We start from the raw sequence: 17,229 nt of genomic DNA, 5'->3' as shown, positions 1-17,229 counted from the left end.
GCACAACATAGCTCCGTACCGTTCGAAATGAAACCTCAATTGTAGTATTTCACGTGGCATTACAAAAGACAAGACCGCAAGAGTATATTGCGTAATTGCAACTTTTTTTGTTTGCTTTTATTTTACCTGTCCCATAATGATTGTATTTTGAGGTATTTACAATTATAATAAATATATTTAGTTTTTATTAAAATAATTTTACCCTCTCAATAGATACACTACTTTTAATAGTGGGTGTTGAATAGTTAATGAAGAAATGAATTAGAAAAAAATATAATATTAAAAAATGAGAATATTAATAATTATTTTGAGGCAATTTTCAAGTACTAAAACTGTTAATTTAGATAGAAGGGAGTATCATTTTGTGCTTTTAACTTTTAAGATGGCTATTTAGATACCCTAAACTTGCATACAAAGTTGGGTCATGTGAGTATGATGCGGTGCAAATCTAGTTATTTTGTATTTACCCATGTGCATGCAATAATGGGTCTCGCGTTAATAAATTTCCTTTCGAAATTATTTTAAATTTAAAGTTAAATTCGAGATTGATGACCCTTTATTTTATTGTTATTGATTTTCAGTTAAAATAATTTTAAAAATTAAAATATTTTTTTTAAACGTGACCATTGTTATTTAATTACCAACTTTCATTTTATTAATGTCTTTGAATTATTTAAATTATCTTGCTTTTTTAAATGATTTTCACAATAGTTGAAAGGGGTCGTAGTTAGCAATTTTTGTAATACTAATTTTATTTCCTGTCTATTTTTAGTTTTTTCCTTCATATATATTTCATTCCCGATGCATGAGTGACTTCTTAACCTTGAACGCGCATAAAATTAAAAGGATTTTATTTTTACTCGCATGTTATTTGGGAAAAAGAACAAAATATTTATTTAAGGCTTAAAAATAATTTTAATTCATATGAAATGGATAAGTTTTAATTTTAATTTTTATAATTTTTTTTCTTGTTTTTAACCTCTAAAATTTAGAAATATTATTTTTAGTCCTATTATTATGTAATTATTTTTAACTACTTATTTTTTTTATTAAAGAATTAAGTGATCATATCATGTGTTAGTTACAATTGTCAATCATATTATATTACCGTGTGATACCTCTAAGATATTTTTATAGATGCTTAATATTAATATTATTAATCTACCTTAAAATTATTGTTAGGGATCAAAAATAATGATTTTAGATTTTATAAAACTAAAATCAAAGAAAAATATTTTATCTAGACCAAAACCAAAATTTCCTCAAAATAAAAATATTTTACAAGACTAAAAGCAATGTTTATAAAAATAAATGCATTTTTTCGTATGTATTTTGCTTTCACTTTAATTTGATAATATCCTGATCTTAAATCTATCTTAAAGAATACAACTACTCCTCTCAATTGATCTATCAGGTCATCTATCCTAGGAAGAGGGTATTTATTTTTTTATATTGAACCTATTTAATTGACGATAGTCCACAACAACCTAAAACTTCTATCTTTCTTTTTAACTAACAAAATAGGAGCCTCCCAAGATGATACTTTAGGGCGTATGAATTTTTTTTCAAGCAACTCTTTCAATTATTTCTTTAGCTCGGTTAGTTCAGAAGGTGACATCCTATAAGACACCATTGAAATTGGTCCAGTTCCAGGCATCAAATTAATTAAAAAACTAATCTCTCTATCAGGTGACAAACCAAGAATATCATTAGAAAAAACTTCAGGAAAATTTTGAACAATTGCTATACTTTTCAAAACAACTTCCTCTTTTTCTTCCATAGAAGATAATAATAAATATCCTTGAACTTTACTCCATGAAAACTTGTTTATTAGATTGGATAATGAAATTGATAGGTCCTTATAATTAGAAAACATTACAAACTTTTTTGCATAATTGAGAAGGACATGATTGGAAGATAACCAGTCCATACCCAAAATCGCATCTAATTGTGATAAAGGTAGACAGATCAAATTTACAAGAAATTTTCTATCACCAATGCAAAGAGGACCATCTAAATAGACTTTATTGGCAATCACATATTTATTTGTAAGAGTTGAAACAATTAGATTAGTCTCTAAGGAAGAAACTGACAATTAAAGGTGTTGAACACAATCATTAGAGACGAAAGAATGACTTGTGCCTGAATCATACAACACATTCAAAGTTTTACCTTTAATGAAACATGTACCATGTATTAGATCATTGTTTAGAGTAGCTTCAGTTCCAGTCATAGTGTAAACTCTCTCGGTTGTAGTAGGCCTTAGCTTTGGTGCAGAAGAATTGGAATGTGTTTTTAGTTGTCTACATTCAGCTAACACATGACCAGGTTTCCCACACTTGAAATAGACAGATCCTTTGAGATGACAATCCTTAACATAATGTCCTTGTTTACACTTAAGACACCTAATCTGATTATTTACAGGTTTGTTGGAATTTCCTAAGAGAATTTGAGAAGTTTGAGGTTTCCATTGGAGACGATTATAGGACTTTCCTTCATTATTTTTTTGTTTTGTTTTTAAACTGAGGGCCAAAAGATTTTGGTTTATTATCCTTGTTATGCTCAAAACCTTCTAGGAAGCGACACTTATGAATTAGTGTAGGAAAATCAGAAATCTCTAATATCTCTACTTCCTTTCTTAATTCAGGCATATGTCCATCCTCAAATTTAATATACTTCATTTTTCATCAAGGTGATAAAAGAAAGCGAAGTATTTTTCCAACTCTTCAAACTTAGAAGCATATTCTCCTACTATCATATTGTCTTATTTTAATTGCATAAATTATATTTCTTTAGCTCTTTTAACATCATTAGAAAAATATTTTTCAAAAAAATTAGTTCTAAATACTCTCCATGTAATGATTATTCCTCCTCTTTCTAATAACCTTCTAGTACTATCCCATCAATATTCAATTTCTCCTACTGACATAAACATAACATAATTTACCTTTTGGTTATCATGACAATTCATGGCTTGAAATATCTTTTCTAATTCCTTAATCCATAGTTCAACTTTTTCGGGATTGTAACCTTTGTCAAATTGAGGGTTTGTTTCCCTTAACTTCAATTAAACCTTGTGACTCAACAGTTCCTTCAGGTCTTTGGTTTCTTAACAAAACTACAACCATGTCCTTAATAGCTTGTACAACCTCTGTTAACTTAGTATTTCTTCTTCCTGCCATATGAAATTATACAAGTTAAAGCTTAGTATATTAGAAACATGGTTAACTCATTTCCCAAGGTCATACTTGAAACGTCACTCTGATACCATTTAATTGCAACACCTTTCTCATAATTCTCAACCTAATTATTTAATATTTATTTCATAAAATAACCTAATTAATTATCTTAATTATAGGATTCACTTTTCTAAAATAATGATTTTTTTTATAAAAAAAATAATACAGTTAACAAGTTATTCATTGAGCAATACTTATATACCTATTATAGAATTTAAAATTTTCTGTACAAATTCTATTATTCTTATCATTTATAATTAAAATTTTGAAGCATTACCAGGTAAAGAAACCACACCATAGTTAAATTTATTCACACAAAAAGTGATTTTGGTACATCAAAACTATATATAACTGATATGGCATCTAGATGAAGGAAAAAGTCTTATTTTAATACAAATTTTCCTTCTTACTTATACTAACGCATTCACATCCCAAGTTGATATATATAGATTACTATAGGATTGACATGGTTAGTAGGGGGTAGTAGTATGTGACCACCATGGGACCATCAATATATATCAGAGTTTGTTGATTTGGTGAAAATATGAACGAAGATAACTCAATGCCTTGGAACATCTCTGAATTTCCAATAGCATTAACAATCCAACTGATACTAGAAAATACAATCGAAGTAACTGTAGTGAAAGGTTCAGATATAGCTAGTAGATCCATCTCTTTAAGATTTTAAAAGATACGTACATATATTAAGAACAAGAAAACAAGAAACACAAAAGAAAGGAGACCGAACATTTATGAAATAATAAAATTAATTAATTTTAAATATATATATATATATATATATATATATATATAAATATTTGCATATCATTATTAATAAAAAATTTAAATTTTTACTCCATGGAGAGATTTGAATTATTTTTGTTGTGACTAGTCAGGATAAATGAACTTAATCATAGTACCAAATAATACAAGGATATTTCATCTTAAATATTTACTCATTTAAATCCTCAAGGTTAAGCCTTCAATTATAAATTAATTCGAGTCCATTGATAATTTATTATTATAAGAAATTAAAATTTACACTTACTACTATTTAAAGGTATATATATATGTATATAATGAATTAAATAATAGTAACTAGATAATAAAATTAAAAATATATTTAAACTAAATAAATGGTAGTTAAAATTAATAGGAAATAATTAAACAAAATTAATTAATTATAGACACCTCATTAATTAATTAAAATTAAAATTAACATATATTGAATAAGTAAGATGAGCTTAGAGACACCTCACCAAATAAATATAAATAAGAATGACTTAAAATAGATAATTAAAATAATATAAAAATTAAAAAAGATAAAAGTCTCATTCTCCATACCTTAATAGAAGAGTGAAACTATTTAGAGAAAAACCAAGTAAAAGAAATTTTCCCACTTTTCTTCCTCTTGCTCTTTCTCTTTCTTCTTTCTTAATTTTCCTTCTCACGTTTTCTTATCTGAAGGCCTTCCCCCATCATGTCTATTTATAGACAATTTGTAATGATTGCTAAATTTTTTTTTCTAACTTTTAGTTAAAATTGAATAACATGTCATTACATATAGATAATCTTATTATTTCTTAGAGATAGGGGTTCGTACCACTACAGATTTATCTGCTGTAGTTTTTTTTTTTTAAATTCAAAATAATTTTATTACTTATATTTTATATTATTAAACATTTAAGATTTAACAATTTAAATATTTCATAATAATAATGTAATTAAATATTACTCTGAAAAATATTATAAATAGAATTTTTAGAATTTTTTTATGATTAAATATTATATATTTTCATTTTAGTTTACCGGAATATTGTAATAGAACCTTTAAAGTATTACAATTATATAAAAATATTATACTTAATCTCTATTTATTTTAAAATATGAAAAATAGAAATTTAGATTATTATTTTAAGAAAAAAATAATAATAATAAAATTAGGAATGTTAAAATTATATAATATTATAATTAAACATTGTATTAAAAATTTGGAATGTTACATAAAACTATAATTAATTTGGGATGGAGGAAGTATATCATATGCTCTTCTAAATCTGTATGTAACAAAAAAAAAAAAATTCATACAAAATAACGAAAGTAGTTAAAAATATTTAATTTTTGTAATTTCATATAAAATATAAACTACATTTACTAAAATATCTTTAATCACATTTAGTATAGATAGTTCTTATTTATTATCATAGAAATGTTTTCTGATTAAACCATTAAATAAAGTTCATCTTGATTAAAATTTGTTTATATTTGAGTTGAAAAATTTTAACCATTTTTACTTATATGTAAATATTGAGGGAGTACCATCTTTTTTAAAGACCATGGTATACCATTTATAACAAGGTTTAAAATAGGACAATCGTGGTCAAATTTCCTTTTCTATATGGCTTTATCCTATTCAGATAATCCCAACCACATTGCAGGATCTTGATTTAATAATAATAAGAACGATACATGGTATGCATCTTAAACAGGGTGAGACATGGTCGATCGCCACATTTCTCTCGTATCCAAATGACGTGGACAAGTCTAAAAGACCTTATAACATGTAACCTAGGTTCACTTATAAGTTTCTTAGATCTTGTTCCTCTTCAATTTTTACAATCTCGTACAATTTTTCAAATCAATTAAGTTAGTGTGTTCTAAAGAAACCTTAGAAATTTGAGTACAACGCTATGCCTTTGGGGGAGGACTACGACTACGAGGATGCTAGGAACCTTAGGAAGCCTTTCGTCACCAACAATGTTGGAAATGGCAATTTATTTGTTGTGCTATGCGTCCTCGTCGTGGCTTTGGGTCCTATCCAATTCGGTTTCACGGTGTTTACATTATACATCTATAATTTCACACTTTCCCTTTGAGCCTTCTTTGAATATATTTTGATTTTTTTGTTTTCTTGGTTTTGCTTTGCCTTGTTTATGTTTGTTTATTCAGTGTGGCTATTCTTCTCCAACACAAGCTGATATGATTCGAGATCTTAATCTCTCGATTTCAAGGGTATTTAATATTGATTAGATTGAGGGCCTTCAATTTTGAAGAAATTTTTGAATCTGATTACTAATGTGTTGAATATGTTGTTGAGACAGTTTTCACTTTTTGGATCTTTATCCAACGTTGGTGCAATGGTGGGAGCTACGGTCAGTGGCCAAATAGCGGAATACTTTGGACGTAAAGGGGTATTATGCTATTATTACTTACTTCGTTTTGTTTTGTTCCACCAAAATTTTCTTGTCTTCTCTCCACCACGGATCATCTTTGAAAATATATAAAATAAAATGTCAATCACTTATGTGTTTAATAGTAACAATTAGTGATTTTGTTAAAAATTGGATTATGAAAAGGGCTATTTGTAGATTGCATTAAATTAAATATTAATAGATTAGGGAAGTGATTAAAGAAAAAATAATTATCATCATGTTAATGATCACAGAGTAAAAGTTGTTGTAAATATCAATCTTTCAAGAGCATGACAATGTTAGAAATCTCACATTAAATAAAATATAAAATTTGATAAGATACTTAAATTTTGAGATTTTTTTATCTAATGAACTAATCAACAAACTCAATGATGATCTTAATACATTTAGTGTCAACAAAACACTAATTAAAAATGCAACATATTTATTTGTATAAAACACAATTTCACATATAATTTTATTATAACTTTCAATAAATTTTTTTTTATATATTAATTCTTTAGTTAATCAATGCTATTGGAGCACGAATTATCCAAATCCAAATTATAATCAATCATTCACTTTAAAAAGTATTTTGTAAGGTAAAGACTATTATATATATATATATATATATATATATATATATTTATATTTATCTTACTATATTAAAATGTGAGTTTAAATATAACTCAAATTTATATAACTAATTTTCAAAGTGAAAATTATTATTCCCTTATATATACTTTATACTAATCTCATTCATTGATACAACATCTCTACATTTACTTCATTTTTCTTTATTTGTCTTTTCCTTTTTTATCATGTCACTAATCATATATGTTACATTCTCCCTTTTACTTTTTTCCCCATCTATATCTCTTTCATCTATCTATCCCAATCTACCACATTTAGCGGTGAATGTTCATCCCAACTCATGTGATCTTGAGTTCAATATTAATTAAATATATTCTCTTTTTAAGTTATAATTATTAGATAACCATAATTAAACATGTGATTAAAGATGTCATCTTTAGATCCACATATATGGTAAACATCTATTAAGAGATATGAATTTCGGCTTAAATATATTTTTAGTCCCTCAAATTTAAGATAAATCTATTTTTGGTTCCTCAAATTTTAAATTATTATTTTTAGTCCTGTAATTTCAAAAAATATTATTTTAGTTCTTATATTCAAATTTTGTTAAGAAATTTATCAAACATTATTACATAAAATCTACTTATTGGTGTCTCTATTAGTGAAAATATCACATTTAATCTGGTTGATATTGCATAACTGTTTTAATTAGTCACTTTCAAATATGTTATTGGTGACCTAAGGGACTAAAATAAGATTTTTAAAAATTACAGGGACTAAAAATAATAATTTTAAATTTGAGAGACAAAAAATAAATTTATCTTAAATTTGAAGTACTAAAAAAATATTTAAGCATGTGAATTTCTTAATATACTTTGAATGTTAAATCTCGCCCTGCTGGAAATATTCTAGCTTCCCCCAAAAGGTTAAGACTTGAGAGCACCTTTAGACTAGGGGAAAAGATGGTAACAAAAAGAAAATATTGGAATTTCAATTTTGAAATTTATTATTTTTGCATGCTGTATTGCAGTCACTAATAGTTGCAGCAGTCCCAAATATATTTGGATGGCTAGCCATTTCTGTAGCGAAAGTAAGTATTAAAATGTGTAATTTCTTTCCATTAATTATATTGATGTTTCTTTCAAACTAGTTTTTTAATTACTTAATAATGACATATTAATTATATTGTTTACGAGTTTTCTATAGGACTCATCGCTATTGTTTATGGGAAGATTGATGGAAGGTTTTGGCGTGGGAATAATCTCTTATGTGGTAATCCTGACTTCTGATGGCTCTTTGTTGATTTCTTGATTAATAAATATAGGAATAAGCTCCAAATTGAGGTATTGGCTACTTTATATAAAAATTGAGCTGTTAGGCTAATTGTTCAGAATTTCATTCTCGAAAAATATTTAAAAAAAATTATATTATTTAGTCTATATAATATAAAATTTATATGATTAAATTATTAAAATTTATTGAAAAAAGTAAAATAAATAAGAACAGTTAATTAATAATTATATTTTTCACTAGTTAATAAACTATTAATAATTTTAGAAAAATAAATCAAGAATATTACATGTAAAAAAATGTGTGATATATTATTGACTTTTTTTTTTTTTTTTTTTTTTTGAAATTTCATAAGTGTTAACATATAAAATAATAAAAAATAGTTGTTTTTAATTTTCTTTTTCTTTTTCTTTTATCTATGATTTATTTGATTTTCTTCTATTTTTTTTAAATCATGCACTATATTTTCTTCTAATGAAATCTTCAAAATCAAGTTATGAATTTATCTCTTTAATTATCACAAACTTCTTTATGATTATGGTCTATTTTTTTATAATAATTTCTAACAATAATTCATAGTATTATATGGATTTATCATATATTTAGTTTTTTTTATACAAATATATTTAACTATTTTATGTATTTGTACTTTTTAAGTTTGAGAATTAAATCATAAATAAATATTTATAAATACATTATTTTTTTCACTTCGGACCGTGGACGCTGCATAACAATAAGTTTCAGTGACAAATCTACACATGATTTCTGTTTCATTACATGAATATATTCCTTCGGGTTTTGTGACTTTCATCGGATTTCCAAGATCTTTTGTAAAATTTAAATAAAACAAAAGAAATATTAATTTCAGTTTAATCTTGATGAATCCTAATATACAGTGATATTTTAAATATAGAATTAGGATTTTGATTTTTCAACACCCATTTTAATTTTCTCACAATTCTTACATAATTTTCCCCCCTTTTATTCATATATTCATTCCTTTTTTATCACTTCATATGTCACCTATCTTTTATTTATTTATTTATAAATTTCTCTCCTTCTCACTCTATGCAGCATTACAGTATAAAACTATATTATGCTACCAACCAATCACAAATTATTATTATACATACATATATATACATATAATTTTTGAATAAATTTTGTAAAAGTTAATAAATTTATTATACTCGACAATTTATAATCGGATGTTGGTGTAAAAAACAATTATTTATCAATGTATATATTTTTCTATGATAAAAGAAAATGTTTTACAGTTCGTGCAGGTTATCTCTTTCACATGAAACAACCAGGTAATTAATTTGTATTGGCTTTTGATAATTTATTTTTGTGTAGGTACCTGTTTATATAGCAGAGGTATCACCTCGAACCATGAGAGGTAGTCTTGGAGCCGTGAATCAGGTATTACTTGTTTTTCCTTCTAGTCTTGAATATAAAAAATAAATAAATAAAATTACACTAACGAAAAATATCACATAACACTATTTTATTTTATTTAAAAATAGCTACTCTTTAAAAATTTATCTTTATTTAAAACTTGATATCAAGAATAAAAATAACATGTAAAATATAATCTCTATTAAAAAATTAAAATGATATCATAAAATAAAATTAATTGAAATTCTTTTTATTTGACATGAAAATATTTTACTGATATTTGGAGAAAAAAATACTTTTCAATTAACTATTGATATATATTTATGTTCTTTTCCTGTAGCTCTCAGTTACTATTGGGATCATGTTCGCTTATCTATTGGGCCTTTTTGTCAACTGGAGAGTGCTAGCAGTTCTAGGTGAAATTTTAACTTTATATAGATGCATCCAATGCAAAATGAGTAATGCTATTTACATAATAAATTTTTAGAACAATTTATATAGAGACGTGGTATAGATAAACTAATTAATTCATATAATATAATAATATAATATTATTTATGTTTATTCCCATCGTATTTTCTCTCTTAATTGTACAAATTATTTTACAATTTAATGTACAAGTATCATTTCTCACACACAAAAATTAAAAGCAAAATGTGAAATAAGTAAGATGTTGAAAAGACATAACCCACAAAAATTATTGTAATATTTTCTTTTTTATATATTGGGCCTATTTGAGCCCATGAGTCATTGTCATATACCGAGATTAGGTCATAAGAAACTACCAAATGCAAACGAAGCTTAAAAAATTAAAAGCAAGAATCTCCACATAAATTAAAATCAAACACTATATTTCGAGGTCCAAGCTTAAGATATTACTTTATCATCAAATAGGGATCGGTTTGTGCACATGCATCTAGACATTGTAGATCACTTGTATAGAAATTGAATTAAATATGCAATTTTACACCTTAAAGTACAATTCTTTCTTTTTAAGCTAATGAAAAATGAAGATGAATTATTTATTAATATAATTAATGAAGCATTCTGTTTTTTTTTTTTTTTTTTGCAGGAATTATTCCCTGCTCAATACTAATACCCGGGCTATATTTCATTCCAGAATCTCCTAGATGGTTGGTATGAATCCTACGAAATGTATTATATATATATATGCCTTATTTACGTGCAACCTTAATAATTTAATTTATCATATTTTTGCGAGAAAAGAGACACAATGTCTAGGGGATGATAGTTGAAATTATATCCTAATTTTGTTACATCTTTTCTTCGAATTTTAATTTTTTTCTTTTTCAATGTCTAGGCCGAAATGGGGATGATAGAAAAGTTTGAAGCTTCTTTACAAACTTTACGTGGACCCAAAGTTGATATTACTATGGAAGCACAAGAAATTCAGGTACTTTATCACTCACACACACATTACTCAAAAGCCAATATTGCTCTTCACATTGAGCAAACATTTTAATGAGATATATTTATCATGTTAGGGATCTTTGGTGTCGAATAACAAGACAGATACTATACAGTTTGGAGATCTCAAGAGGAGAAGATATTGGTTTCCTTTAATGGTAGGTATATAAATGATTCCATTTTAGTGTTCTTCAATGGTCATTTTTCCACTTTCTTTGTCACCATGTTTATAGAAATGGAAAAATCATTTACGCATCCTTAAATTTTAATTTTATCCTAATTAATCTTTAAATTTTATCTTATTTATAAATAGGCATCATAACCTTGAATTTGTTCCAATTAATCCATAATCTTTGCTTCTTTTACAAATAAACACCTTCAATATTAATTTCATTTTAATTGATATTTACCATTTATCATTTTTACAATTTTTTTTTTATCAATTTCAAGTTTAATTATTATTTTAAATATCAATCATTCATTAATATTTTTTTTTTCAGTTATTTTTCAAATATAATAAAAATATGAATGTAGAAAAAAAATAAGAAAGTGAAAAAAGATTAAAAAAAAAGTCTTTATTTTTTATAACTTCAATTTTATGATTTTATTATACAAAAGTAATATATAAAATAAATTAATAAATGATTGTGATTTAAAATAAATAAATGATTGATATTTCTTTTTATTAGTAGTTTAATCTCAATATAATATGAGAGATGAGTATAAACAATATATGATAAGAGATAGAATCTAAGAATTAATTAAGATTAAATTGAAATCAAAGTGTTTATTTGCAAAAATAAAAAAGTTTCAGATCAATTATAACATAATTAAAGTCCACAATGTCTATTTGTTAATAAGATAAAATTTAAGAATTAATTAAGTTAAAATTAAAGTTTGTAGTGTCTATTTATAAATGTGGTGAAGTTTAAAAGGATTAAATACTTCTTTCCTTTAAAAATTAAATCCTTGTGACTTCTAGTGATAGAGTGCATGCACCATATATGTAGGTAGGTATTGGACTACTTATGCTCCAGCAACTTACTGGCATCAATGGTGTTTTATTCTATTCTAGTAAGATATTTTCAAGTGCAGGTAATTAATCATTTGGATAATTTTTCTTTTAATTAATTTTCAATTTTGTCACGCTTTGTAAATTAGTTATTAGTGAGCAAATGACCCATCTAAGTTAAACCTCTTTTTTTGTGTCATTTGTGTTTTGAATTGTAATGGTATAGGAATTTCATCCAGCGACAGTGCTACATTTGGACTTGGAGCTATGCAGGTCAAAATCAACATAAGCTCTAGAATAAATATTGCCTTCATGTGAGTAACAAATTTTCGAACTCATAAATTCTCACTATTAATTATCTTTCTTAATCTTACATATGCAGGTTGCAATGACAGGGATTGCTACTTCGTTAGTTGACAGAAGTGGAAGAAGGATGCTTCTTATAGTGAGTATATATATATATGAAGATAAATTTGCTTCTCATGCACATCAATATATATCCACCACCACCTATTTTATCAATAAAATTGTAAAGTTTAATTTTCATTAATTGTTTTGCAGCTATCCTCCTCTATAATGACGCTTAGCCTCCTCCTTGTAGCTACTGCATTCTATTTGGAGGTTGGTAATACTATTCATTCAACGTTAATTAGTTAATTAATAATAATGTTTATTGGCGTTGTTTTATTGCATCCAGGGAGTGGTATCAGATGATTCTAGCCTTCATCAAATGTTGGCAATGCTCTCTGTTATGGGGCTTGTGGTATGATGTTATTGATTTGGCAGGTTTCTTTCTTTAATTTGGTGTTTCAAATTTTCATTACTTTGTGAATTTGATGATCAAGTACGTGTTTATGTCCAGGCTTTGGTCATTGGATTTTCTCTGGGCATTGGACCAATTCCCTGGATTATAATGTCTGAGGTATGCACAAAGACCTATTTCCTCTTACACTATTTATTGATTTAAGTATGCTCTAGGAGTTGGATCATGTCTTTTATACTAATATATATCATTTATAGTACCATATTAAGAGAGAGAGATGCACAAAACATTTTAAAGAGGCTATTGATAGTTAAAAGTAATCTTAAATTATAATATAAATTGTATAAAATATAATTATACATTAAAAATATTTATTTATTAAAAATTTAATTATAATATTATTTATATATTTAAAAATATTTATTTATTATAAATTTGTTATATAAAATAAATATTTGTCTCCATCATATAATTTATATATTAAAAGTTATTTATTTATCATAAATTTTAATCATATAAAATAAGCTTTTGTCTTTTATATTGTATTGGTTAAAATACTAGTTTATCATAAAATTAAATAGAAAGAAAATAACGAATAACAATAGGAATTAATCGAAGATGCATAAATATATAATATGATTGGAAATTTGATAACAATTTTAATAAAATGATGAAAGTAATTGTACTTTTTGATTCCTATGCAACAATTAGTTCTATGTTTGGTATATAGAGAGGAGAGAAAAAACTATAGAAAGATAGAAAAAATTACTTTTCATAATATTGCATTATTTCCATTGTTTGATGAGCTTTAAGAGGGATCTTGGGTCCTCACATTAAAATTAAAAGTGTCTTTCTTTTCAAATTGGAAAGAAAAGAGGTACAGATGTTAACTTTATATATATATATATATATATATATATATATATATAGATAAAAGTAAGAGACACAAATATTTTATTTTATGTATCGCTTATTATTATTATTTTTATATAAAGTATTATGTTATTTAATATACTATTTTCCTATTCTTTCTTTTTCTATATAATCAAAAAAATTTCAGTTTCTTCTCATCAAACAAATACAATTATCTTTTTTTTCTTCTATTTTTTCTTTATCTTTTTTTTATTTATTAAACTTTCTTATTATTTCTTTTTAAACTAAATATACCTTAAAAGACATTTAAAAGGAAAAGAAAAAACTAGTATACATTCAACCAATAGCTTTTGATCAAATAATGTATGTGAATTGTTATAAACCTCTTGGTATTGGTGTTTTACTCTTTATTATCTAAGAGTCAAACTCGATACCAAAAAATTTACAACAACTTATACACATTATTAAACCAAATAAGCTAAACTCCTTTAATAGCTCTTTTGTTTGAATTAAAAGACAAGATACTTATTATTATTATTATTATTTATCATTATTATTATTATTATTATTATTATTATTATTATTATTATTGGAAACCCTAAATCCTAAAATTATAAAAGCCCGATAAATTGGTTTCTAAAATTAACAAAGTGAGAAAAGGTTCCTGAATTAAAAATTTTTCAACAATTTTAATTAGTTTTTAAATTACATAAAGATATTTATCACTGTCTAGAAAGCATAACTGAAAATCAACTGCTCGAATGACAATGATTCAAAACTAAAAAGTTATAACTATATTTCTATATTAAAATCTGAAGTACAAAAAAAATAAATAAATAAAGACTGAGATGTTTTAATTCATGCCTCCAAATTTTTTTTTAAAAAAAATTTATAGCCAAATAGTTAGAATGATCTTATAAATATCATCTATTTAAACAATTAAAAATATGTACTATATAATATTTTAATATCCTATTAATTTGCTTAATATTTTTTCATTTGGACCTTATAAGCTCCATCCTATCACAATCACTTAGGCCACACATCTTTGCCAAATCATGATTGACTACAAGTGACCATAGCCACTATTGGAAATCCTCGTGACTTTTAACCCAAGCATAGAACCACCATTGGAACCGCATATATAAGTACCTATATATAGCCACTTACCCATTGAACTGCAAACTCCCAATGTTAAAATAGTGCAGCCATTTAGAACCACCGCTCGAATTGATCATCTATCAAAGCTGATATAGTGATATGGTTCATTCACATTAAATCTCGGTGTACGCATCTTTATTGATTTGGTTCTTTAATTTGTAATCAAAATTAGGAAGAGAATACGAAAAAAAACAAAGAAAGGTAGAAGGCGAAACTTGTACAAACTTAATAATATAATGTACATGGTGCACAACATATATCAAGCAAGAGAATTAAAATGACAAAAATGAAAAGATGGAAAAGGATAACAAAATGGAAGACAACGTTTGAAGCATCACCTTTGCTTATGTTTCTATACTTACAGTTTTCTCTCTCTCTCTCTTCTTTCCCTCTCCCTAGAGATATATTCCATAAATTATTTTTTAATTTTTGAAATTGATGAATCATGGTAAGTATTTAAGCAACTTCTACATGTGTATTACATATGGAATTGGATTCTCTAAAGTTAGAAATTTCAACTGTCCAAATCTTCACCAACCAAAATATTTAATTTATTTTTATAATAGAAAATTAAATAATAGTAAAATTAAGATACAAGTTTGTAAATTTTAGATGTAACTGCATCACCTAGCTGACAACTGTAGAGGATCGTGTTCCATTAAATATAGGGTGGACTGAACTGATATTGATGAATCATCATGTGGGTTTCAGATACTTCCACCAAATATTAAAGGGCTTGCTGGAAGTGCAGCTACCTTTTTGAATTGGTTCACTGCATCAGTAATTACCATGACTTCAAATTTGCTTTTAAATTGGAGCAGTGCAGGTCCTCTCTCTCTCTCTCTACATATTTATGAGCCTGCAATGCATGCATGACTTTGTTTATTCGATTGCATGCATGCATGTTACTTAAAAGTAAAGTCTGGTTGTGCAACAGGAACATTCACAATTTACGCCATTTTTTCCGCCATCACTGTTGGATTTGCGACACTTTGGGTTCCCGAGACCAAGGACAGAACATTGGAAGAAATTCAAGCATCGTTTATAAGATGAATTTAATTATATAGTTAGATGGATGATTTTTATGCTAGCTCACTGTATTTAAGCTAGCACATGGAGTAGGTTAATTTCAATATACATATATATAAATATCATTTTCGTTTCTTTGTTAATAGTATATTTTAAATCTTTCCGGCCAAGATTGAGTTAGATAAATGTGTACGAGAATTTGAGAAAACAAATCATGTTTTGTGCAAAGAAACTCTTATTAGGAGAAATGATGAACATATGTGTTTTTAACAGTTCTTGTCGAGTGATGTTTATGTCGTCAGTCTCACTATATACGTAGTTCTTATTCTCTACTTAATAAATTTCAAATTTGTTGGACTTATATAAATTTTAATTAATAAAAAGTACACTAAAAATAAAAATCTTAGAAAACATGCACGTTACTAGCTTCTTTTCTTACCATTTTGTTGATATTAACAAGTTTGAAATCTGACAGTATGTTATTTACATTAGATAGATCATCCATAACCACGTTAAAAAATCACTTAATCTAATTTTAAGTAAATAATTATGTATTTAGTTTCATCTTGAAAAATTAATCACGAGTTTATAATTGATTTTGAATTAAATTTATTTTTATTTAAGTAACTTTTGTATTAAATAAAAAATTATGAATATTATTATTAACCTGTTTTTAGAATAACAACATCTAAATATAAATTACATCACTTCAAATCAGATTTTAATCTAAACTAATTTTACAAAAATCTTTTTTTGTAAACTAATTATTTATATATTATAGTTTATTGTTTTACTTCTTTTCGTCATGTTATTCTTCTTATCGTACATCTTTTATTTCTTTTTGTCATATTATTCATCTTCGTACATTTTTTTTAATCTTTCTTCTCTTTTGTAAGAAAAATGCACACAAATAAGTATAACTATATATAAATTAATATTTATAAAAAAAATCCAAAATATATTAGGATAAAGATAGTTCTCCTTTTAGTTTTGTAAGACACAATTGCTAGTTAATGTAATTTATCAATACACCTCTTTAGAAGGATAATGAGAGGGGGGAGTCGTGGAAAGGGAGTGGAAGTTGGTTGAGACAATAGAGGTGAAAAAATCACAAACTTTTTCTTCTCTAGATTTCTAGAAACACATAACGAGGTTGACTTTTGGAGGATTCTCCAAAGTTAAAACACAGTCATGGAGGTATTTATTGCTAACAAGAGAAACAAATGGGGCCAAAGATTTTAGGATTGG

General features: G+C 25.7%; 1 protein-coding gene across 1 annotated transcript; it reads left to right on the top strand.

Annotated features, from left to right (window-relative positions):
• Window positions 1-5,733: 5,733 nt before the first annotated feature.
• LOC109810505 (sugar transporter ERD6-like 6) lies at window positions 5,734-16,253 on the top strand. The gene is made up of 18 exons (XM_083075108.1): window positions 5,734-6,073; window positions 6,189-6,251; window positions 6,341-6,430; window positions 8,058-8,117; window positions 8,234-8,299; window positions 9,674-9,739; window positions 10,056-10,131; window positions 10,788-10,852; window positions 11,037-11,129; window positions 11,221-11,305; window positions 12,158-12,238; window positions 12,382-12,428; window positions 12,538-12,600; window positions 12,717-12,776; window positions 12,853-12,918; window positions 13,018-13,077; window positions 15,664-15,778; window positions 15,890-16,253. Exons 1-18 carry the CDS (start codon window positions 5,930-5,932, stop codon window positions 16,003-16,005), a joined length of 1,416 nt encoding a protein of 471 aa, XP_082931234.1. The 5' UTR covers window positions 5,734-5,929; the 3' UTR covers window positions 16,006-16,253.
• The last annotated feature ends 976 nt before the right edge of the window (window positions 16,254-17,229 follow it).

Source organism: Cajanus cajan, chromosome 5 (genome assembly GCF_000230855.2).
Source record: "Cajanus cajan strain Asha chromosome 5, NIPB_CcT2T_4, whole genome shotgun sequence".
Taxonomy (NCBI): Eukaryota; Viridiplantae; Streptophyta; class Magnoliopsida; order Fabales; family Fabaceae; genus Cajanus; species Cajanus cajan.
The sequence above is the reverse complement of the archived record's forward strand: the minus strand, read 5'-3'. Positions and strand labels throughout refer to the sequence as shown.

Coding starts and splice junctions, on each gene's coding strand:
- LOC109810505 (XM_083075108.1), top strand. CDS start 5,930: ATGCCTTTGGGGGAGGACTACGACTACGAGGATGCTAGGAACCTTAGG. Junction 6,431..8,057: donor AATACTTTGGACGTAAAGGG/GTATTATGCTAT, acceptor GCTGTATTGCAG/TCACTAATAGTTGCAGCAGT. Junction 12,239..12,381: donor TAAGATATTTTCAAGTGCAG/GTAATTAATCAT, acceptor GTAATGGTATAG/GAATTTCATCCAGCGACAGT.